The following is a 25,816-nucleotide window of genomic DNA, read 5'->3' as shown; positions in this document are numbered from 1 at the left end:
TCAAAATGCTCAGTTATGATCCTTTTTATTTCAGTTGGGTCTTTTGTGATGTCCCACATTTCATTTCTTGTTTCCTTTATTTGCATCCTCTCCTGTTTTTCTTTTGCCAGTTTGCCCAGTGGTTTGTTGATTTTGTTGATCATTTCAAAGAACCAACTTTTGGTTTTGTTGATTCTTTCTACTGTTTTTATAGTCTCTATTTCATTATTTTTTTTATTCCATTTATTTCTGCTCTGATCTTTATTATTTCTTCTTTTTTGATGTTTTTTCCATCCTCGATTTTTAATAAATTTATGTCTTTGTTTCTAAGGTGTGTCTCTTATGGATAGCATATTGATGGGTCCTGTTTTTTTATTTACTCTGTCACTCTGTCTCTTTATAGGTGTACTCTTAAGCCATTTACGTCCAGCATGATTATTGATAGGCATGGGTTTATTGCTGTCATCTTGTAGTGGTCTTTTTCACGGTGCTGACATTTTCTTTGGTCCTCTTACTCTTCTCTGCTGAATTCTTTTTGTCTGTGGATTTTTTTTTTCATTTCTTTCATTTTTGTGGATTTTGTGTTTACTGAGAGTTTGTTTTTCTTCTTTATTTTGATGAGTAGGTTCGTTAACTTTCTTTGTAGTTACCTTGAAATTTACCCCATCTTCCTAAGTTTAAGCCAGTCTTTTGTTACTTGACAATGCCTTGACTTCCTCTCCATTTGAAAGTTCTATACCTACATGATTTAACCCCTCTTTTATTGTTCTGACATTGTCATTTACAGATTGACCTCTCTGGTTCCCTGCTGTAAATGTTTTAGTTTTGTTTTATCCGTGATTAAAGTTCATTATTTAGGCTGGTATCTGGCTGATGCTGTCTTATGTTTAGATTCAGTCTGTTGTCTGATGTTGGTTCTCTAACCGCAGGACTCCCTTTAATAATTTTTGAAAAATATGACCACTTTGTAGTCATATCTAACCACAGACAAAAACCTGAGTATTGTCCAAATCACAAAATGTCCAAGGATCCCCTGTGTTGGCTAAGTATAGAGACTGCTGCTTCTTTACCAATTACAGCTTTAGCCTTAGTCTGGTCTTCCATCCTTCTAAGTAAGATTTATTAAGATATCCAATCTTAAGAATCATCCTTGATTTCTTACAGTATCCAAACCAGAGCAAAGCTCCACTTCTTTAAACCCTCCCCCAAATCACCAGACTCAAGCCTAAATCTTACAATGAATTCCTTTCTAACACAGTCTTACTGAGACACCCCATGATTCCACATAGTGTGCATTCCTCATTGCTACAATGAGTAATAAATCTAACTTGGTCAACCGCAGATGTGTTCCTGGTAGAATTTGGCTAGAGGGCATTGACAATGGAGAATCCAGGACAATCCAACAGCCTGAGACAACTTGTCAGGAGACTAAAAATACGCCTATTTCTCAGAGGTGAAATTACATTAGTTGTCGTTGTTGTTATATTTGCCACAGATACAGAAACTAGTGGATAAATAAAATTATAAATTTATTTATTTATAAAAAGAAGTAAAACCCCAGAGAAGTCAGAAAGGCAAAAATAGGATGACAAAAAGTGTATCAGTGGTTGCCTGGGGTTAGATGTAGAAAAGGGAATTAAATATAAAAGGGTATCTTATTAGGGTGATGGAAATGTTCAAAAACTGTATTATCATGATAGTTGCATAACTCAGAAAATTTACTAAAAAACATTGAATTGTACACTTAAAAAGAATGAATTGCACAGTATATAAATCATACCTCAACAAAACTGTTAAAAATCCAGAGAAGACTGGGTATTTGAATTCAGCAGCCTAACATTCTCCCTTTGTAAACAAACTTCATGGCAAGCCAAATTGGAATTGGTTGGTGGCATAAATTCAGACCAAGTAGAATTAATTATGTGCTTAGAATGTACCCATTTGTGTTACAGACATTCCATCAGCAACACTGCAGAGGCAGAATCTTTAGGGTTGCCTGTTGTCTTACCAGAGTGTTAATTTCATGTGTGCCTCTGTAGCTTTCATGTTTCTGGGTTCTCGTGGCAGAATAATTCCTCTTCTGCTTGGCACTCCTACTTTAGCTTATAAATCAAGTCATGCTGTCCTGGGAATCACTCTGAATCTTAAAACTTAAGATGATCTCTCATACCTTGGCTCTGATCTACTGTAAATTGGGTTTGTAGCCTATCAGTTAAAGCTTATTTATTTTCAAGTTGAGAGATTAGGCTGGGAGGGAAGGTAGTCAGTGATGACTAACTTTTTCTCCTCTGGATTATCACAGTTTTATATCAGAAGACAAAAGACAATAAGGTGATTTTTTTTTTCTTCTAGAAAATCTTGAAAGCCCACTCATTTACAGGCATAGAGCTGGCAGAATGTTCAATTACTGCAAATGGAAGCGGCTTTGCTAATAATTTCAACTTGATACAGAAGTCAAATTGCCAGATAAAATGCATGCAGGTCCCGTGCCATACTTGAGATATACTAAAAAAATTATTGTTTATCTGAAATTAAAATTTAACCGGGCATCCTATACTTTAATTTGCTAAATCTGGCAACCCTACACAAAAGTTGTAGAAAAATAGGCTGTCCAAATTATTTTGGTGAAGAGGCGTGGAAGAGACAAATGCCAGATTGTTTTTGGGTGTCATAGAGTCAGTCTGACTCATAGCAACCCCATGTGATAGAACAGAACTTCCCCCCAGAGTTTTCTAGCTTGGCAAAGTAGAGGGGCAGTGAAAAAGAGGAAGACTCTCAGTGAGATGGGTTGATACAGTGGCTGCAACAATGGCCTCAGACATAGCAATGACTGTGAAGATGGCACAGGACCAGGCAGTGTTTTGTTCTGTGGTACATAGGGTTGCTATGAGTCTGAAGTGACTAGACAGCATCTAACAACAGCAATCTTCAGGGAATCGCCATAGCCGCTGGGTGGGTTCAAACTGCCAATTTTTTGGCTAGCAGCAGAGCGCTTAGCTGTTGCACCACCAGGGCTCCTTTGCCAGATTATTAAGAGTCGTAAATCTGATTGGGCAAATGCCATCTGGGGCATAGGAAAGGAGAAAACCATATCCCTCAAGTTTCACAGCAGAGTCAGAAGTATTAGTACTTCAAGAAAAGGAGCGTCACAATTAGGGAGACAATGGAAAGAAAACTTCGTTTCTTTCTAGTTTCATATGGGAAACCCCACTTCTCCTTATGCCTTTCTGAGTGGAGTCAATAGCAAGGGTTAGAGCCTGGGACAGAAGACCCCACGAGGCAAACCTGTTGCCCTAGAGTTCATTCCAAGTTACAGCGACCCTATGGGACAAAGCAGAACTGCTCCACAGGGTTTCCAAGGCTGTGATCTTTACAGGAGCCCTGGCGGTGCAGCGGTTAAAGCCCTTGATTGCTAACTAAAAGGTCGGTGGCTCAATCCACCAGCTGCTCCACGGGAGAAAGACCTGGCGATCTGCTTCCGTAAAGATTTCACAGCCTTGGAAACCCTAAGGGGGCCATTCTACTCCGTCCTATAGGGTTGCTATCAGTGAGAACTGACTGGATGGCAGTGGGTTTGGTTTGGGTAATCTTTACCCAGGCAGACGGCCACATTTTTCTTCCGCAGAGCGGCTGGTGGGTTTGAAAAGCAGACCTTTGGTGCGCTTAACCGCAGTGCCACCAGAGCGCCTGCCCACCAGGATGTGACTTCATTTAGTGGCCTGGTAAGGGTGGGTCATCTCTCCGCCACGCCCAGGCACCTCGCAGACACCAACCAGGTAACCCAGGAGACCCCAGGCGACGAGCTTCCCTCAGACAGGCTGAATCCGGAAAGACAGCGTACTCCTCTTCCCGCGGCCGAGCCCTGCCCGGCCCCGCCCACCGGCCCCGCCCACCGGCCCCGGGCCGTGCGGGATGACGTGTCAGAACTCCGGAGGCGGAAGCGGGGAAGAGGTCGCAGGAGTAGGAGTCGGTGCGGGGCGGCTGGTTGGATCTGCGCATGTGCGATACGCGCGCTAGTCGGACGGACTGTGTCTGGAGTCCAGAAACCAGAAGTGCTCCACCTCTCCAGGTTTTTGCTGATGCCTAGCGCGGCGGACTGAGGAGGTGGCGGGGTTTGGGGCCGCAGGGCTTGTGGAGCTCTCGCCGCTGTGCGGGTCGGACCTACCTGTCCGCGGCGGGCTCTGCCTCGATCGTGGGGCAGTGTCTTCCTCCTTCTGAGCCTGGTCTTCCATTAAATAAATAAATAAATAAAGGAGGAGGCTAAACTTGTCTGGGAACCTCTTAGCTTTGTTTCAGGGCTAAAAGTCTGCGATTCAAATTCAGATCGAGAACTTCTGGGGTACCACTCACACAGTACTTTCGGATTCCTTGCTACTTTTGTCCTTTTTTTCCATTCGTCCACGATTATTTATTGAGATCCTACTGCGTGCTAGACACTACTGCTCTAGGCCCTGGGGATATAGAGGTGAACAAGACTAGGTTCTTAACTCTCATGGAGCTTATAAAAATGGGGTGGGGGGGAGGTGATACAGTAAACAATTCCCTCCCCTTGCTGGGGAGTCGATTCCGACTCATAGCGACCCTATAGGACAGAGTAGAATTGCCCCACAGGGTTTCCAGACAGCGGCTGGTGGAGTCGAACTGCTGACTTTTAGTTAGCAGGCAAGCCCTTAATAGTGGTAGAATCTGTGGGATGCCAAGACGTTTAAGCAGAAGAGTCGTATTAAGGACTTTTAGGATTTTATAACATCACTCTTGGCAAGAGTGGAAGCTGGAAGGCTATTGCAGTAGTCTAGGGGAACTATGATTTTGAACTAGAGTGATGGCGCACATGGTTAAGCGCTGGACTACTAACTGAAAGGTTGGTAGTTTGAACCTACCCATAGGTGCTTTGGAAGAAAGGCCTGGCAATCTGCTTTGAAAGGAGTTCAGTTCTCTGCAACACATGAGGTCACCGTGAGTCAGAATTGACTCACAGCAACCAGTTTGTTTTTTTAGGGAGATGGTGTCTCAGTGGTTAAGCGCTGGCTGCTAACCGAAAGGTGGGCATTCAAACCCACCAGCTGGTCTGCGGGAGAAAGATGTGGCAGTCTGTGTCCATAAAGATTTACAGTCTTGGAAACCCTGTGGAGTAGGGCTACTCTGTCCTACAGGGTCGCTATGAGTTGGAATTCAAGTAGAGGCCAGTGGGTTTCTTTGTTTTTGGCAGTGGAGGAGGAAAGCAGTGAAAGGATTTAGTCTATAGTTCCGCAGCCCACCGAACAGGCTTAGCTGATGAGCTGCATGGAGGAGTGAGGCAACCAGAAATTAAGGTTACCACCTAGGTTTGGGGCCTGAGAAACAGTGGACTGCTGTGCCGTTTCTGGAGGTGGGGAGAGCTGAGGGGGAAGAAGATGCCATGGGGGCGGTGAGACAGTGAAGGCCAAGCAGTGCAGTCATCAGGCGGCTGGGTTTATATGACAAGATATTAATTTGCCTAAAATATTATCAAAACAAACTAAATGTCAAGTTTTAAGTTAACTTCAGAAAACTTTGAAATTGTAATCAAAGTTATAAACCTTCCCTGGGGAAAACGTGTGAACACCCATAAGAATTTACATACGATTTCATGGGGCTCAAAGGCCTCCTGAAGTTCATCCTTGAATTCTGAGCTGGACGTACCCCCAGGTTATGCCAAAAACCTATTGCCCTCCAGTCCATTCCAAGTCATAGCTGATCCTATAGGACAGAGTAGAACTGCCACATACGGTTTCTAAGGAGCTGCTGGTAGATTTGAACTGCAGACCTTTTGGTTAGGAACCTAACGCTTAACCACTGCACCACCAGGGCTCCCCAGGTTATAGATGTTCCCGAACTATGTGCCTTGGCGCAGTGGCATAAGTAGGGTGTGTGAAACGTGCTGTAGAAAATATTCTTGTACTGAAGAAACTAATTAGTTTTAATCTCGCCTGAAAACTTCACTGTTATGTTGGAATGATTCCAGACAGTTTCCCAGGTGTACTTCCCAAGTGCGATCCCTGTGAGAGGCGGACAGAACTGGGACGGAAGCAGGAGCATCGCCGGACATCCCCGGACCTGTTAGGCGCCCGAAGCTGTAAGAATTAATTGACAAGGATGCAAGCATGTTTTTATTCAATTATTTTCCTTAATTTGTCCATTTGTTATTTGAAATAAATAAATAAGTAAATTTTTTTTTTTCTTGTCCTTTTATGGTGCGTGCCGCCTACGCCCTCTGCCTGGGGCTGCGAAACGTCTTCCGCCTGGAGACCAAGCATTTAGCGGCATCAGGTAAAGAGAAGGTAGAGAACACCTAGACACTTTTCCACTGCTCAGGCCCCTACTTGATTGACTTGTGTTATAAAAATGGCTGCCATTCCTCTTTGCGAAGCAATATGGACTTTACACGCATTTTTCATTTACTCTTCACCACCTTAAGATGGGCGTTCTTTTCTCTCCACGTCTCAGTTGAAGAACCTGGGACTTGATTCCTTCACTTGTCCAAGGTCACGTAACTGGAAAGTTGTGTCCAAGGCTGGAGCTCTTACGCAGTGCATACTACCTTTGTAAGCAAGAATTTTATTTCGTTGTTCTGTATAGATCAGTGGTTTGTCACCTTTTTTATTTTTTTTGGGGGGGGCGGTTGTCACAAGACTCCTTTGAAAATTTAATGAAAATTACAAAACCTTCCTTGAGGGAAATGTATGAACACCCTTAAGAATTTAGATACGATTTCACGGGTCTCAAAACCTTCCCAAAGACCATCCTTGCCCATACTTGAATTCTGAGTTGAATGTATCCCCAGGTTATGATTTCTTGCTAATAATATAGGCTAGAATGGTACACTCACCTAAGTCAACAATTGAAATATAAAGTTCAGTTGAACTGACTTTTGTTATGTCACCAAAAAAGCAAGTTTCTCAATGAAAGGTGCTCAGAAAATGCACACACACACACACACACGTATGTGCACATAAACTGACATCATGTCACGTCATCAATGGGGAAAGTGACAGGGCAGGGACTCACTTAAGTTTCTCTTTACCCAGAACTACTTTCCTTGAGCTCTCGTGTGTGCCCATGTTTTCTTTACAGAGATGTGTCCACACTACCTTTTTCAAACGTCTACTCCTTTTTCTCCCATTTCATTTCCACCTTAAAGAGGTCTGTTTATTCTGTGAACACAACCGCTGTCCCAGGCAAGAATGCGCCCCAACTCTTGAAAAACGCATCTATCTCTGAATAGCTGGCTATTTGAGCGTTCGTGGCTAGTTCCTCCCTGTTTGCTCATCTTGCTTCCAACCAGGTGTATCTGGAACTTTTCCTTCCCGCTGTGCCACCACCTCCATCTCCATCAGCAAATACTTTCAGGAGCACCTACCACTCTGTGATAAGGGTGCTGCGGGCAGTGTAGTGAGAAAACCGAGTGTCGTTGATGGGACATTTAGCACACAGCAAACGGCGAGCGCGGGACGAGCGGGACGCTCCACTGCGCCCCCAGGGAGTTCTAGATCGGAATCTGGAATCAGAACCGAAGCGCCGCACAGCTCCGAGTCCGGCTGGCGCCCGGAAAACCTGGAAAGTGGATTTCCCTCACGCTCCCTGCCGGAAGCTCCTTGGGCCTCTCGGGCCGCCCTCACTGAGCATGTGCAGAAGGTGCTGCGCATGCTCCGCTGGGGTTCCGTTCGGCGTCTGTTGCGGGACGCGCGGTGTTTCCTAGCGCAGCCGGAACTCTCCGTCGCGGGGCCGGCCTCCTGGGTCTCAAGCGGGCTCGTCGTCGTCTCCGAGCCTCCCCGTCCCTCCTTCCCTCTTACCCCGTAGGCTCGGCTCCTCTTTCCCCGAAACAGCCGTCATGAGCGTGAGGCTGCCGCCGTCGTCTCCAGCGCCGTGGCCGCGGCCGTTGCTGCTGTCGCTGCTCCTGCTGGGGGCGGCCCCAGGCCCGCGTCGGGGCGACGCTTTCTACCTGCCGGGCCTGGCGCCCGTCAACTTCTGCGAGGACGGGAAAAAGAGCGGCGAGTGCAAGGTGGGTGAGGCCTGGCGGACCCCAGGCGCCCTGGCGGACGGGGACGTCTCCTCCTGTCGGGGAGAGCTGGGGTCCCCGGGCCGGAGCCAGGGAAGGGGGCGTAGCCGTGGACGGGGTCAGGTTTCCCCAGAAGCGCCTGGGCTCGGCCGCCTTTGGAGTGGAGGTTCTGGAACGGTTCTGGTGAGGGTGGGTTCTGGAGGACCCGCTGGGCCTGACGTCTTGGCGGCCGAGTGGCGTGTGGAGCTGTGTTCAGCTTCCCTCGAGCGGGCGCTGTGTGAGTCGCGCCCCCTTGGAGTTGGGCTTCGCGCCTCCGAGCCTGTGAGTGGGATGATTGCTGGTCAGCAGTCGTTGCACGAGTGAGTCTCACGCCCCCTGAAGAAGTGGACGGTCAGGCCCCTGCAAGTGAGCGGCTCCAGCTTCTTACAACTCCATTAACTTTTAACTTCATTGCTTCCTGTTTCATTGCACTTTCCTGAGCTCCCGGTTAGTTACGAGAGCCTGTTCATACCAGCACTTTGATATCCTACTTAGCGATTAGCAGGTGATGCCTTGTATATGAATTGCAACAGTCAACTGCAAACATTGCCGCGATAAAGAATTGTGGTAGTGGTTGAGACACAATTTTTGCCTTTGAAGTGTGAACAAAATTTTTAATACACAAAAATATATAAAACCCCACTATTTAGTTTATCTGAGATTGTTTTCAGCCCCTAAAAAGGCACATGATAGGAGACACTGGTGGCTTCTTTCTAGGGCAGGTGTTGAAAACTTGGATCTTGTAAGACAGTCACACTCAAGGTGTTCAATTTAACTGATAGAAAAAGACACAGGAAGTAAAGTACTTTGCTTTTAGGTTACTCAGCGTAGGGGATGACAATGTACATACACAGTTCTTTTGTTAAGGTGTTAAAAGTTCCTGTTTGGGGGATGAGGATTCTCTTCGAAACCCTTAATAGTAACAATTCAAACTTTTACTGCCTATAAAACCCATAGCTATCCAGCAGATTCCAACTCATAGTGACCCTGCAGGACAGACTAGAGCTGCCCCACAGGGTTTCCAAGGCTATCGCCTTTACAGAAGCTGACTGCCACATCTTTCTCCCGAGGAGCAGCTGGTGGGTTCTAACTAACTCCCAGCCTTTCAGTTAGCAGCCCAGTGCCTTAACCACTGTGCCACCAGGGCTCCTTTTACCACCTATAAATAGGTTTATTTACTCAGTGATTTTTTTTTTTAAAGCTGGTGTTTATTTTATTGCTGCTAGTTTTACAGTAGCCGTGAATCTTGATCATAGTTTAGGGCATTAAAGAGGCTATTAAATTTTTCATAGCGTTTTCCGGTTTGTTTAGATTTGTCACCTGTCTGGAATGACATATGGCTAGATCCGTTCACAAATTAGGTTCCGTATAAATATCTAAGGGTTTTTAAGGTTTATTCAAGTCAGCTGATAGCACTTGAGTGCTGAAAGTCTCACACCCTGCAGTGCAAGAAGCTTCCTCCTGGTTTTGGGAGCTGTGACTGAAAGAATATAGTGCTTTCAAGTGGCTGGAAGGAAGAGCTGTGCTTGCAAGCACATTGGTTTTTCCATTAAGTATCTTGGTGCCCTTAAACCCTAGCATTTAGCCTTTAATTTTAGCTGCAATCATATATTGTATTCTTTGTGTCTCAAAGATGAAAAATATATTCTCTGCCCTCTAGGAACCTCAGAGTAAGAGACATAAGCTTACGAACATGATTACTGAAATCTGATAGGTTTTAAAAGATGTATGTCCAGAGTATTCTGGAGTATAAATGAGGAAACATCTGTGGATTGAAGTCTTCAGGGAAAGCTGCAGGGAGGAAGTGATATTTGAGATGGGCCTCAGAAAATGAGTATGAATGAAATTTACAAGTGGTCTGCCAGTTGGATGATTTTTGCTTTCTCAGCAGGTCCTTTTATAGTGGATACTTTTTTGTTAATTTCAGAGAGCCTTTGGATTTTTCATTTTTATAGGTGTAAAACAGACACGGCAGATAATTTTTCTGAAATTTTGGATTTTCATCTTTGTTGCCAGGTGCTCTCGCATCTTGGTCTCAGTGGAAACAACTCTTATAAGAGCAAACGAATGTGCTTTTCTAGTACTTTCTCACTGCAGTTTGACTAACTGGTGTAGGGCATTTGATGTAAATTTTACTACTCTGTTTGCCTCTTAAAGGAGAAACTGTAAATCACAGTGAGCAGTTTAATTTTTTAATTTCAATCAGGGTATGAAGCTCTTCTCACCCATTTCATATTTGTTGAGGAGGACAGTCTTATACACCTTAAGAAAAGCTGGAGGGATTTCTTTTGAAGATTAGAAATGGGAATTGTGACATGGGAGTAACTGTTTTCGGGAAGATGCTGTCCAGAGTTGGATGGATTGGGCTCTTACTTGTTAGGCAGCCCATTGATATTGTCTCTATCAGCTTTTGCATCTGTGAAATAGGGATAGTCATATTTGCTTATTCTGTATTTCACGAGAAAGGAAAAGTAGAATATTTATCATTGTTGTAATATCGTAACATAAAAGCGTAGAGATAAAACAAGTACCCTGGTGGTGTAGTGGTTAAGTGCTATGGCTGCTACCAAAAGGTCAGCAGTTTGAATCCGCCAGGCGCTCCTTGGAAACTCTACGGGGCAGTTGTGCTCTGTCCTATAGGGTCGCTATGAGTCGGAATCGACTGGACGGCACTGGGTTTGGTTTTGTTTAGATCTTCATCGTAAGCGTAGTTTATGTGGTAATGGCCTTTACGTGTATTGCAAAGCACCATGTCCTGCATTTAGCTTACTACGTATGTTGAGAATCAGAAGAACCCTAAGGATTTGGTCATTTTCTCCCCTTCAAATTATTTTATGTTCAATTTACCTCCAGAGAAACAGGACTCCAGTGAACATAAACTTTATATAACTCTTACTTCTGATTTGTGATCTTTATTAGGCTTCATAAATAATGAGTAACTGTGCTCTGTGACTTGGACTTTTTTTTTTTTTACTTATTATCATCGCAAGTACATACATTTATGCTCTGTGACTTAATTTTTTTTTTCTTTTTACTTATTATCGTCGCAGGTACATACAATTGAATGTCAACATGGTATGCATTCTTCCTGTTTTTATTAACTGTAGTATTAGCGACCCTATAGGACAGAGTAGAACTGCCCATAGAGTTTCCAAGGAGCGCCTGGTGGATTCGAACTGCCGGCCCTTTGGTTAGCAGCCATAGCACTTAAGCACTACGCCACCAGGGCTTCCATGTAGCATTTCAAGGAGCCCTGGCTGCGCAGTGGTTAAGTGCTCCGCAGTTGAGCCCACCAGCTGCTCTGTGGGAGAAAAATGTGGCAGACTGCTCCTGTAAGGTTTTACAGCCTTGGAAACCCTGTGGGGCAGTTTTACTCTGTCCTATAGGGTCACTATGAGTCGGGATCCACTCAACAACAATGGGTTTGGGTTTTTTTTTTTTGTTTACTTGCATAGACCCAAATATGAAATTACTAGGTCAGTGGGCAGTTTTATAGCAGTGTTTAATATTGCCAGATTTCAAGAAAGATAGGTTTGATTACAGTACTGTTTACTAAATGATTGCCTGTAAGTGGTCTCCACAATGTTTTAATTTTTATTTATCAATTTAATAACTATGTGATGGTACTTAAACCATTTTTTTTTAAGCATTGCTTTTGTTGAGGTTTCTGTGTCTTTTTATTTTTCCTTTTAATTGTTAGCTTTTGAAACTATAGTAGTAAAGGGTTGGGACCTGGTATTCTTTTCTTGCAGAATCCATTTTATTTAAGATGAGGGGATATGTTGATTGCAATAAGTAGAGTAAAGCCATGGTTGGCAGTGAATAGGTCCTCGCAGAGTGAAGAGTGAAGTTCTTCCTCTACAGAGTTAAGTATTTTTGCAGTTTTAGTTTGGTGGCGCGCTGTTCAGCACATCTTGAGTGTGCTGTGTGGAACCTTGAGGGTTCATAGTTGAAGATTAGTGAACAGTTCACTTTTGCAGCTTTTTAAGTTGCAAGTAATTCTTGGCTCCTCAACAAGAATTCAGGCCAAAGAACTAAAACTAGCAGAACTCTAAAACATCTGCCACTCTGGAACTTTTGTCTACATCATGTTCTTAGAGAAAAGACGAAGAGCTTCTTTCCTGTGCACTAGTAAAAATGACTGACTATATCCCCTGGTGGTTAAAAAGGCAAAATAGGATGTTTAAATGAATTAATGACCACGCTATGAAAAAAAGGAGACTTAACTCATAGTCCTACTTTTAACCTTCATTTCTTGGTAGTTATTTTTAGAAGCTTTTTATAAACACTATGTTATTTTGGGAGCAGTTCCATATAAATATGGAATGAGTCAAATTACCAATCCTGAATGTTGCTCTGAACAAACAGAAGAATAAATGTATATCTACCTGTTTTAATTTGACCATAGAAGTAGTTTGAGGATTTTGAAGTATTAAGAACACATATAAATTAATTTTTTTATCAGTATGATATATATTTATTGATTTATGGTTTCGTGTTTTCATAGTTTTCTCTGGGATAAGAGCATCGATTCTCAGCTTCTGGAAACTAGCTAGAGTGAGTGTTACTGGTACCATTTCAAATCTGAAATCTGTCATGGAGAATAATCGCCTTGACTACGAGAAATTCACACCCCAACAAACTGTTCTTACTTCATCTGAAAAAAGTACATGAAACCAAGTTATAAAATTTGCCTTTCTTTTAAAACCCGGTGATCATTTATTATATTGGATTTGAGATGCAGGGTTGGGAAAGCAAGAAAAGTTGATAGGAGTAAAATGCTGTCTTGCTGCCTTTGGTTCCCCACAAAGGGAAGCCACTTCTAAAGGCATCTGAAACGGAATCACAAACACACAGGTGTATGTAAATTCCACAGAGGCTGGTCTGTGCTCTCTGTCAGCCGTAAAGCCTTGGTTCCCCAGCCCCTACTTTCTTTTCCTGTTCTTCCTTGAAGTTTTCTATCATGATACTTTAAGTTTTGCAGTTAATTGTAACTACCTTAAATGTGCTCAATGAAGTCATCCTTTATTGTCATTAAAGTTAACAAAGTCTAGATGGAAGACTTTGGAAGAAATTGATGGAATATTTTTTCTTTGCTTCTCTTATTGTTATCTTTCAAATTTATTGATTTTCTTTTTCAGATAATAATGATAAGAAACTATAATTTGTATGCTTTGTGTGTTCCAGAAATATATTAATTTAGTTAATCCTTGCAACAGCTCTGGTTTTTAGATGGGGAAACTGAAGCTCAGTAAGATTAAGTAACTCTCTCAAGCGTACGTAGCAGTGAGTAGTGAGGCCGATGCAAAGCCACGAATGCCTGATTGCCAAGGCTGGGCTCTTACCCACATTGCCATGCTACTGTATCTTCTACTCTAAACATTTCTTCTCCTGCCCTTGGAATCTCCCTTGAAGTTCATGACTGCTTATAATCCGGGACTTCCACAGTTAATGCAGCGCTCATCTAAAAGCTTTTTATGTACGTAGTTAATTTTTAAGTAGTCATATTTTATATTTATTACTTACTTTGATAAAGTCTAAAATTAAGATTTTTCTTTTTCCGGGAGAAGGGGAGAGAACCCTGGTTATCTAGGAGATCAACTTCTTGGCATGGCTGGTCAGATTAATTTAAAGCTCATGCAACATCTATTTGGGAGTTCCAGCATTCCTGTTAGGACTTTTTTATGATGTTTGAGGTACGACTTGCCTTCCTCAGAGTTCTTCCCACTGCAGACTTCTCTAACGTCAGGCACTCAGAGCTCCCATAGCTTTTCTTTCCCATGGCTGTGCTCCGTGTCTGAAACTTTGTTGTGACCAGTCGCTTGCTTTGGTTCTTGTACAAAAGTCACATTTCCTCACTGACATATTTTTCTTGAAAACCCAATCGAAGGTGTGGGATGGGAGAAATCCGATGGCAGTTCAGTAAGGAGGAATAAAAGCAGAAACAAAGGAACTAGGAAACAGGAAAAAAATGTGGTCTTGTGATGTGGCCCTGTGTGTAAAGCAATAAAATAGAGTGTAGCAGTGACGAAAGTTGGAATCAGATGTAAAATGGGCAGATTAGGACTAGAAATGAAATTGTACATTTGGGAGGAGAAGAATTTAAAAGAGAGGTCATAGAACTCTAAATTAAATAAACCATTTCCAAAAATCTCTTCGTGTGGAATTGCTTTGTCTAAGTGATTTAGGATCACTTAAAATGTTAAACTTCGTAGCTTCCTTAAAATGTTAAACATTAATGTTGCATGCTTGTGATAACTTAGTTGCAAACAGTTTGAAAGTGAGAATGAAGTAAATAACCTTCAAGGCTATTTCTAGTCATGTATTTTGAAGTTAGCTGTCTCTACTTAGGAAAAATTTCCAGAAGGAGATGGACTTAATTGATTTTTGAATGGGGAATAAAGATACTTAGACTGGAAAAGCACCTTAAAATTAATCAAATACTACCTTCTTGTAAGCCCACGCTCTTTTAATGATAAGAAAACCAAATCCCACAGAGGTTCACTAGCTACCCCAAGAACACGTTAATAACTCTGTTACTTTTTTCTTTTCCTTGAATGTATGTCTGCCTTGTTTCCTATTTGGATTATAAATTCTGCGAAGGCAAGTATTTGTGTGTTTTGTTTTTGTTATATCACCCACAATGTCTAGTGCAGGACATTGTTGACGTTAAATAAGTGTGTCGATTGAATGAATTTTTCATGACTTTTCAAGATTTGTTGCTGTTGTGAATGTTCTTCAATTTTCACATATATTGCAAATTATACTATTTCCCCCATTTAATAAATGGACTTCTTGTAAGGCCATTTTCTGCTTCTAGAACATCTTTCCACCCTAATTTTTACTCTTTTATCTTTATTGCTTTGATTTGGCTTCCATCACTTTGTAATAAGACTAAGGTCTACACTCAACTTTAAAGCCTTTTTCTAATTTTTAATTATGACAATTTTCAAAATTCAAAAATCTTATAATGATCACTCATATACTCACATAGACCCCCTAGAGTTAACAGTTGTTTATATTTTGCCATACTTCTTTTGTCTGTGTGTATTTGCATTTTTAGGGATGACTGTCAGTATGTCTGCAGCATACTTCCGTATGGTTCAGCTTTGAAGCACTTTCTTAAACCACATAAACTCTCTAGCAGTCTCATTTCCTTTCTCCACCCAGTTTTTTGACATTTGCTTACTGCCATATTACTAGGATTTCATTATTCTATACTATTATTGAAATTTTTTTGTCTTACTTTAAGTCAATATTTAAAAATAGAGTATATGGGATGCTACGAGTCGGAATCCATTTGATGGCAACGGATTTGGTTTGGTTTTTTATTGTAAGTGAAGCACGTTTACAGGTATTGTAAATTGCTCTGTTTCATGTTAAGTATCTTTAATTCTCATTTACATTTCTGAGCATGTCTTAAGTGAGACAATAGTTCTTAAATTTTCAGACTCTCCTAATTTAAAAAAGGAAGCACGAATGAACGTGCCATGGAAATAGCCAAGGTGGACTGGATACCCAGGACATGCTTGATTACCTCACTGAAAAGCAGGAAAGGCCCATGACTTAGGAGAGAATAACAAATAGGTATAAATAGGAAATAAGAAACTTACTGTCCTTTAAAAACACCAGGATAGTGTATTTCCATGGCTTTGATGGGAGGGAGAGAGGGACAGCCCACTTCCCACAGAAACCCTCAAGATTGTTTTTATAATAATGAATATTTATTCAAATCCAGAAATGTTGTAAGCTACACTCGTTCATTTAACTTTTAGTCATTGTGTGCCAACGGTGGATCAGTGTTTACACTCTTTTCTGTTTATTATTACTTCAGTTCGTCCTTATATTCAAAACTGTTACTTGCCCAAGAGCACATATGTTTTAAGAGTAGACCTAGAATTTAAAATGAACCCAGCAATTTTTATGAGGCAGAGCATGACTGTGTAAGCATTGCACACTTCCACCCCCACAAGACACTCAGAAGAAAACAAGCAAAATAATTGGTGGAATCGACAGTCTCAGAACTCTGGACACCAGTCAAAGGGTTGGAGAACCATATGTGAGGCCTGAATCAAGAAAAGGGTAACACATAAACGATGGGAGAGCAGTGGTTCGCCACTCGTCTGCCCTACCCTTCTCCCTGGCTCAGTGTGGACATCTTGAGGTGGCTGCGGCAACTGGTGCCTCCAGGCAGGAAGTGGCACAGTGACAGCTGGAGCAGTGTCCAGTTGGCACACCCAGTGCAGTGAAGGCAGGTGTTTCTCGGCAGTGAGTCTTGTGTTGAGCAGCACAGACAAAGCAGTGGCTGATGCTCCCAGGTGTTGATTCCTGTGTCACAGTGGCACAGTTGGTGCTCCCTGCATGGAGAATCTTGTGCCACAGCTGCACATTCAGAGCGGTGATGGATGGTACTCCCGAAGGTGGGTGGTTTGTGTTGGAATGGCACAGCCAGCGCTCCCAGGCAGGGAGCCTATTGGTGAAAGAACCCATGCTCCTGGGGAGGGAATGCTATATTGGAGTAGCAAAGCAAGTGCCCCTACCTGGGGAGATTTATCAGTGAAACAGCTATGGCTGGTGCTTCTGGGTCGGGAGTCTGGTGGTGAATCTGCAACAGCTGCCATTTCCAGGTCAGAAGTCTGAGACTGGACCTATACAACTTCTGCTCCCAGATGGGGTGTCTGAGACTGAAAGTCCATAGCAAGCACTTCAGGCTGGAAGTCCTGTGGTGCGTTTGCAGTGGTTGCTGCTCCCAGGTAGTGAGTCTGGTGCTGGGGTAGCAGAAGAAGCACTTATGGGCAGAGAGGCAAGTGGTGAATCGGTGACCATTGGCAATCCCAAATGGGGAGTCTGGTGCCAGGGTGGCACATAGTGTGCTCACTTGAGGAGTCTAGTGCTAAAGCAGTGACAGCTGCTGTTCCCAAGCAGGGAGACCAGCGGTGAAGTAGCCATAGCAGATACACAAGGTGAGGAGTCTGGAGCTGAAGCAGAGAACCACAGCCTTCAACAAATTAATAACAACAACAACAATGATAAAGAAGGAGAACCAACCCTAGGGAAGGGGAAGAAGCTAATCTTGAGAGTTACCACAGTATAATAGTTAAATGTCCCAGTTACAAGAACAACAACAAAATCACAAGGCTTACTAAGAAATAGAACAGATAGCCCATGCAAATGGCCAAAATAAAGTGACAGAAACTGTCCCTGAGGAAGGTCAGATAATGGAGTTACCAGACAAAGACTTTAAAGCAACAATACTAAGTATTCTCAAAGGAAAACATATACAAAGAACTAAAGGGAATCAGAAAAACGATACAAAAACAGGCCAAAATTTCAATAAACAGTAGAAATTAAAAAAAAAATACTAGACTGAAAAGTATAATGACAAATGAAAAATTCACTGGAGGTGTTCAACAGCAGACCTGAATTGGCAGAAGAAAGAATCCATGAACATGAAGACAGGGCGATTGAGATTGTCAAGTCTGGGGCACAAAAAGAATGAAGAGAAATGAAGACCCTAGGAGACTTGTGGGATACCATCAAGCAGACTAATATACACATTATGGGAGTCTCAGAATGGGAAAAGAAGAAGAAAGAATATTTGGAGGAATAATGGCCCAAACTTTCCCAAATCTGATGGAAAACATGAATCTACACATCCAAAGAAGCTCAACAAACTCCAAGTAGGATAAACTCCAAAGAGAGCTACACCGAGACACATTTTAATCAAACTCTCAAAAACCAAAGAGAGAATTTTGAAAGCCGCAAAAGAGAAGCAAATTTTCACACACAAGAGATTCTCTCTTGTGTTCTCTGTCAGGGCAGTGGTCTCTTGCAACCAGGAACCATCTAATTCTTCTGGTCTGGGGCCCTTTCTCTCTCTCGGGCTCATAATTACCTTGTCTTTGGTGTTCTTTATTCTCCTTTGCTTCAGGTGATTTGAGACCCATTGATGCATCTTAGATGGCTGCTTGCTAGCCTTTAAGACCCCAGACGCCACTCTTCAAAGTGGGATGCAGAATGTTAATAGATTTTATTATGCCAGTTGACCTAGATGTCCCCTGAAACCGTGGTCCCCAAACCCCTGCCACACTGGCCTTTAAAGCGTTGAGTTTATTCAAGAAACTTCTTTGCTTTTGGTTTAGTCCACTTGTGCTGACCTCTCCTATATTGTGTGTTGTCTTTCCCTTCACCTGAAACAGTTCTTGTCGACTATCTAGTTAGTGAGTACCCCTCTCCCTCCCTCCCTCCCTCCCTCCCCACGCTCATAACCATCAAAGAATATTTTCTTCTCTGTTTATTTCTCGAGTTCTTATAATAATGGTCTTGTACAATATTTGTCCTTTTGCAACTAATTTCACTTAGCATAATGCCTTCCAGATTCCTCCACATTATGAAATGTTTCATGAATTCGTCATTGTTTTTTATCGATGCATAGCATTCCATTGTGTGAATATACCATAATTTATCTATTCATCCATTGATGGGCATCTTGGTTGCTTCCATCTTCTTGCTGTTGTAAACAGTGTTGCAATGAACACAGGTGTGCATATATCTGTTTGTGTAAAGGCTCTTATTTCTCTAGGATATATTCCAAAGAGTGGGATTTGTAGCATTTTAAGGAAGTGCCAAATCGATTTCCAAAGTGATTGTACCATTTTACATTCCCACCAGCAGTGTGTAAGTGTACCAGTCTCTCCACAACCTCTCCAATATTGATTATTTTGTGTTTTTTGGATTAATGCCAGCCTTGTTGGAGTGAGATGGAATCTCATTGTAGTTTTGATTTGCATTTCTCTAATGGCTAATGATCGAGAGCATTTCCTCATGTATCTGTTAGCTACCTGAATGTCTTGTTTAGTGGAGTGCCTGTTCATATCCTTTGCCCATTTTTTTAATTGGGTTATTTGTCTTTTTGTAGTTGAGTTTTTGCAGTATCATGTAGATTTTAGAGATCAGGTGCTGATTGGAAATGTCATAGCTGGCAACTTTTCCCAGTCTGTAGGTAATCTTTTTACTCTTTTGGTGAAGTCTTTGGATAAGCATAGGTGTTTGATTTTTAGGAGCTCGCAGTTATCTAGTTTCTCTTCTGGTGTTTGGGCATTGTTAATAATGTTTTGTAGACTGTTTATCCCATATATTAGGGCTCTTAACGTCCCTGTTTTTTCTTCCATGATCTTTATTGTTTTAGATACTATATTTAGGTCTTTGATCCATTTTGAGTTAGTTTTTGTGCATGGTGTGAGGTATGGGTCTTGTTTATTTTTTTTGCAGATGGATATCCAGTTATGCCAGACAGTCTTTTCCTCATTTAACTGACTTTGGGCCTTTGTCAAATATCAGCTGCTCATATGTGGATGGATTTATGTCTGGATTCTCAATTCTGTTCCATTGGTGTGTGTATCTGTTGAGGTACTATTACTAGGCTGTTTTGACTACTGTGGCGGCATACTAGGTTCTAAAATCAGGTACTGTGAGGCCTCCCGCTTTGTTGTTCTTTTTCAGTAATGCTTTACTTATTCAGGGCCTCTTTCCCTTCCATATGAAGTTGGTGATTTGTTTCTCCATCTCATTAAAAAATGTCGTTGGAATTTGGATCGGAATTGCATTGTATCTATAGATCGCTTTTGGTAGAACAGACATTTTTACAATGTTGAGTCTTACTATCCACCAGCAAGGTATGTTTTTCCACTTATGTAGGTCTCTTTTTGTTCCTTGCAGTAGTGTCTTGTAGTTTTCTTTGTGTAGGTGTTTTACATCTCTGGTGTGATTTATTCCAAAGTATTTTATCTTCTTGAGGGCTACTGTAAATGGTATTGATTTGGTGATTTCCTCTTCAATGTTCTTTTTTGTTGGTGTAGAGAAATCCAACTGGTTTTTGTATTTTTATCTTGTATCCTGATACTCTGCTGAACTCTTCTGTTAGTTTCAGTAGTTTTCTTGAGGATTCTTCAGGGTTTTATGTGTATAACATCATAAAAAAAAAACCCAGTGCCGTCAAGTCGATTCCGACTCATATGAATATGAGTATAACATCACGTCATCTGCCAATAGATGTACTTTTACTTCTTCCTTACCAATCTGGATGCCCTTTATTTCTTCATCCTGCCTAATTCCTCTGGCTAGGCCCTCCAACACAATGTTGAATAGGAGTGGGAAACCAGATTTTTTAAGACATATTAGTGTGATGAATGCTTTTAGTTAGAGTATGTTTAAGTTTTTAGAAATTTTAAAGCTTAAACACATTTAAAAATTTTGGAAACATTTGCAACCATTAGCTATTTTGGTATAATTTAAATGCATATGAATGGATTTATAAGAGAATTGTTTTAATTGGATTGATGTTATAGTTTGAATTGTGTCCCAAAAAATATATATATTGTAAATCCTAATTTCTCTGCCTGTGGTTATAGCCCCATTGGGGAATGGGTTAACTTTGTTAGGTTAATGAGACAGGATTAGTGTGAGATGTGTCTTGAGTCAATCCCTTTTGAAATACAGAAGAGATTAAGCTAGCAAAAGAAGCAGAGTTGGGGGAAGAGAGATGCCAAGCCACATGAAGATTGCCCAGGAACAGAAGCTTTCAGAGACAGAGACCTTCCTCCAGTGCCAACAGAGAGAGAAAGCCTTCCCCTGGAGCTGGCACCCTGATTTCTAACTTCCAGATTTCCTAAACTGTGAGAAAATTAATTCTTCTGTTTGTTAAAGATACCCGTTTGTGATATTTCTGTTATAGCAGCACTAGGTAACTAAGACAATTGTATACAACAAAATTTTGTATGTCAGGTTTTTTTTTTTTTTCATTCTAAAAGCATGACTAAATTTTTCTCCTAGAGTTGACATTCTGTGTTTTCTCATTTCAGGCTGAAATAGAACTATTTGTGAACAGGCTTGACTCAGTGGAATCTGTTCTTCCTTATGAATATACAGCGTAAGTTTTTCAGCTTGGTTTTTATATAAAATTTACGTTGACTAATTAGAATTTTGTACATTTGGATCTTGATTTTTTCTATAGTTATAAGTTTATGTGCATGTACAACTGTAGAGAGCCTGAAAACATTTTTTAAGAAGTGCTCAGTTACCATCAAGCCAATTCCTGTGCTTTCAGAGTAGGGTTAAAATGTGATCCTCATTTTATGTTGCTTTGTGAATACAGAAGTACCAACTATAACAGTGAATTTCGTTTTTTACCTGACTAGCTATTTTCTTTGGAATTTTTAATAGTTGAAAAAACCTATACATTTTTAAATGAAATTTCCATGTTCCACATAATCAGTCCCCAGAAATAACTGCTTTGATGTTTAGTCCTCCACATTTTTTTCCCTGAATGACGTAATGTACATAAACACATTTCTGTATTTTTATTTTAAACCAAAGTAGACTCATACTGTTATATCTGATTTATACTCTGTCCTTCACACTGAATCTGTGATGGACATCTTTCCGCCTTAACACATACACAGCTTCCTCAGTCTTTTCAGTAGCTGGTTGTTATTTCATTGTAGAGATTGTATTGATTCCATTGTTAGATTCCATTTATGAATTTTTTCAGTAATTCCCTACTTATGAACTCTTGATTGTTTTATGAACATCTTTGTACTTGTAACCACAACTTACTGTATTCATTTGACCACTATATACCATATGAGGCATAAAACATAGTTCCTGAATTTTTCTTGGCTTCCACATTTCTCTAGTGTCTAAAAGTTTTGACAGAAAATGTACTCTTACTGCAGAGAAAAGCACACACAAAAAAGTAAGAATATCCTGTAAGAATCCATATGCCTAAATATGAGAAGAAAGTACAAAACGCATGCCTGGATTGACCATAGTTTAACTATTAGAAACCGAAATTCTTTCTCTAGTTTTTGTTTGTTCCTTTTGTTAAATAAACAAACGTCTTTGTACCTACATCTTCTTGGGTATTCTTAGAAAAAGTCAGTGGGTCTTTTGCACTGCATAGATGAAGAGTCTTCGTTTGGGAACGGCCCAGCCACCGTTGTTTCATTTTTCCTCAGCCACAGTCTTACTTAATTACTTGAGATTCATCTTACCCTTAGCATCTCACTGATTTGTTGCCATCACTGTACTGGCCTCAGGTGCTCCCTTTGTCATTCCAGGCCGAACACAGAACTGTCCTTTAATCTTCTGTAGCCAAGCTGCAATCAGGCTATAGCATTTAAACAAAATTTAATTAAAATCTGATAATGCGAGGAGGCAGCTGGATGGTACAGATGGTTAAGCACTCCACTACTAGCCAAAAGGTTGTTGTTTCGAACCCACCCAGAGGCCCCTCAGAAGATCCGCGTGGTAATCTGCTTCCAAAAGGTCACAGCCTTGAAAACGCTATGGAGTAGTTCTACTCTGCACGCATGGGGTCACCATGAGTCAGAATTGACTGAACCCCTACTAACAGCAACAATAGTACAAGAGAATTAGAACACAGGGAGAAATTCACAGCTGACTGAATATGGCTTCTCCACAGCTCCCTACTCTCATAGGGTTTCTCTAGCCGTGCTTCTCATATCGGGGTGTGTTGGTCAGTGTATCAGGATGATGCAGAACCCCAGGTAAACTTGACACATCCTCCTGAAATGTCACTTTTAAGTAAAGGTTTGGATTAGAAAGTTTTGACTAAAGATATATTGTGCAAAGTTTGCTTGATGAACAAAAAGCATTATTTTATCATTGGAATGAACAAAACTCTAACGGGTTAAGAGTATCATAAGGAGCCCTGGTGGCGCAGTGATTAAGTGCTTGTTTGCTAACTGAAAGGTCAGCAATTCAAACCCACCAGCCACTCTGCAGGCAAAAGATGTGGCAGTCTGCTTCTGTAAAGATTTACAGCTTTGGAAAACCTGCGGGACAGTTCTGCTCTGTCCTGTAGGGTCGCTGTGAGTCAGAATCAGCTCGACGGCAAGGGGTTTGGTTTTTTAAGAATATTACTCAGAAATCAGTTATCCTAAGGCATAATTTTCAGGGCGTTTGTTTTGTTTTGAGTAGATGTGATACACAGAGCTTGAAGTGTGGATGTATTTCTTATTCATCTACAAGAGCTACTGGAATGGTCAGTACATGATCTGCCCTTGAGATAGACTAGGTGTTTGATGTTTCATCGTTTCCTTTTATACTTAAAATTCTAAATGCTCTTCCTCCCAGGTTTGATTTTTGCCAAGCATCAGAAGGAAAACGCCCATCTGAAAATCTTGGTCAGGTATTATTCGGGGAGAGAATTGAACCTTCACCATACAAGGTTTGTACTTAGTATAATATAGAAACTAATTACTTAAAAAAAAATTTTTTTTAAGACAAAAGCTTGAGGTAACTTAGCTGTCGTACCTAAGGTAGAATTCATTTTCATTTTGTATCCAGGAATAACTTCTTAAAATCACAGTTTAGGAAAATCCTTTTCCTTCTCACGGTATGTCATGGATACGTCTGTCTCAACGAGCATGCACACAACCAGTGTTATAACTGGTAAAACAATGGCCTGAAGGAGAGTGCTCAGGCCACTCCTTCACCTCACAGAGGGACCTGAAACCCAGCTTTCAGTCATGAAGAGTCGTACCAGCTGCTTCTAAAGCTCTTTCCCCTCTTTGGGAGCAGCACCTATAGACTTTCTGTATTAGCAAATACTGCAGTAGGCCTTGGGCGGGCTCTCACATTTTCAGAAGCTAACCTTCCTATTTTGACCATTGAAAGTATATTTGGAGTATCTTTGAATATATATTTAGGACATCAGTTAAACCAGACAAACTAAGCACAAAATAAAATACTGTCTTCATATGTGTACTTCATCATCACCCAGAATTATTCTACTTTTTAAATCTATTATCTTTTCGCATTGCACAGTCTCCTGGTCACTTACATCTGTTCTCCTGCTGCCCGAAGAACAGTGTTCTTTTTCTTTTAAAAATATTAGTTTATAAAAATAACATACGACCATATAAAAAATTAAATGGTACAGAAGAAAAGAAGATGAAAAGTCTCTCTTCCTCCCAGTTCCGTTTCAGTTTCTTGTTAAACTTTCTTGAAATGTTTTTTGCGCTTATGAGCATATTTAAATAAAATTACATATATATTTTATATTTTAATATATTATCCTGCACTTTTTTTTTTAAACTTCGTACCTTGGGCTAAAGGAGCCCTGGTACCATAGTGGTTAAGCACTCAGCTGCTAACCGAAAGGTGGTCAGTTCAAACCTACCAGCCGCTCCACGGGAGAAAGATGTGGCAGTCTGCTTCTGCAAAGATTTACAGCCTCATAAACCCTATGAGGCAGTTTTATTCTGTCCTACAGGGTCATTATAGGTTGGAATTGACTCAAAGGCAGTGAATTTTAACTCCACCTCAAGTGTCCACCCCAACATAACAGCCCCCTCTCTTGGCCTCACATCCTCCTCTTACATGGCTTAGACCCCCTGGTTAGCCTCCTAAGCACCCCTACCTGCCTCCGTACATAGAGCACCTGTCAGGGAAATTCGCAAGGCTTGACTAGTTCACTTACCATCATATTCCCTCCAGCACCTGTTCCCACACTGTGAAGCACTGGTGGGGAAAGACGCATAATGGTGCGAGTTTAACCCACGACAAGTTTATAGCTCTCAGTCTTAATTATACCCTTTTAAAATACTCTGCTATGAAAATTCATATTAAAAAGCCAGTAATTTTTCCAAAGACCTAATGGTATGAAGGCATTTGGGACAAGAAGAAAATCAGTGTATGTGCACGGGTAGCATTGAGCAGGGCAGGCATGTTAACTGTGTAACATCTCCCTGATATGATCTTTCAAAGTCATTACTTTGAAAGTTACCATATTCTTTTTATAGCAGACAGCGATTTATAGCCATATTGATTAAATTGTGTGACCAGCTTCAATATTCCTCTGGTCTCTCAGCTCCATCTTTCTGTTTACCTGTGCCTTGGCCAGACCCCTGGTGGTGCAGTGGTTAAAGTGATCAACCGCTAACCGGTAGGTCGCCAGTTTAAAACCACCAGTGACTCCATGGGAGAAAGACGTGGCAGTCTTCTTCCATAGAGGTTTAGAGTCTCAGGAACCCTATGAGGTTGCTGTGAGTCGGAATTGACTCGACAGCAGTAGTTTGCTTTGAAGACCCTGGTGGCATATTGGTTTAGTGCTACAGCAGCTAACCAAAAGGTCGGCAGTTGGAATCTACCAGGTGCTCCTTGGAAACTCTGTGGCACAGTTCTACTCTATCCCGTAGGGTCACTATGAGTTTGAATTGACCCAAAGGCAACGGGTTTGTTTTTTTTTTTTTTTTTTTTGATGCCTTGGCCTTGAGAAACAATGGGAGGGAAGAAGTTCAGTTACACTATCAGTGAATGTGAGAGACTGTAGTGGTCTCTTAACAGTAAACAGCCCCTACCCAATCATAAAAGGAAAGCCAGCAAAGTATTCCGACCCATGGAAAGGCTTTGTCCCTTTGGGACAGACTTTAAAGCCATATTACTTCCTTTACTGAGATCACATTTGTGATATAGTTCTATTTATGTGTAAAGACTACATGTTGCTTATCCGAAGGACCCTCTTTAAGGCCTGGTACTTTTCAGATTTAACCCCAGGAGTTGTAAAATAGAAGAACTGAAGGAGTGCTTTAAAATGGAGAGAGGTGTGCATCTTAGATTTTCCCTGAGTTTCCGAGAATTTTTGAGGATCAAGATTTGTGCTAAAATTCTTTAGGCCTCAAGTTTAAAGAAACAAAGCAGGCATTTATTAAACCAAGGCATACATAAACAGAAAGTTGGGGCTGAAAGATCAGAATT

The 25,816-nt window shown here is 41.3% G+C and overlaps 1 protein-coding gene across 2 annotated transcripts in view; it reads left to right on the top strand.

Moving 5' to 3' along the window:
• TM9SF2 (transmembrane 9 superfamily member 2) overlaps window positions 1-25,816 on the top strand; it is a 184,530-nt gene that overhangs the window by 103,951 nt on the left and 54,763 nt on the right. The window contains exons 1-3 of one of the 2 annotated variants that reach the window (XM_064275276.1): window positions 7,646-7,999; window positions 20,896-20,963; window positions 23,192-23,285. In XM_064275276.1, the coding sequence (XP_064131346.1) occupies window positions 7,829-7,999; window positions 20,896-20,963; window positions 23,192-23,285 (333 nt within the window). In that variant the 5' untranslated portion in view covers window positions 7,646-7,828. Of the gene's footprint in view, window positions 1-7,645; window positions 8,000-20,895; window positions 20,964-23,191; window positions 23,286-25,816 lie in introns of those variants that run through there. The other variant, XM_064275277.1, reaches the window with a different exon arrangement.

Source organism: Loxodonta africana, chromosome 23 (assembly GCF_030014295.1).
Source record: "Loxodonta africana isolate mLoxAfr1 chromosome 23, mLoxAfr1.hap2, whole genome shotgun sequence".
NCBI lineage: Eukaryota > Metazoa > Chordata > Mammalia > Proboscidea > Elephantidae > Loxodonta > Loxodonta africana.
This window is presented reverse-complemented; position numbering and strand designations above follow the sequence as displayed.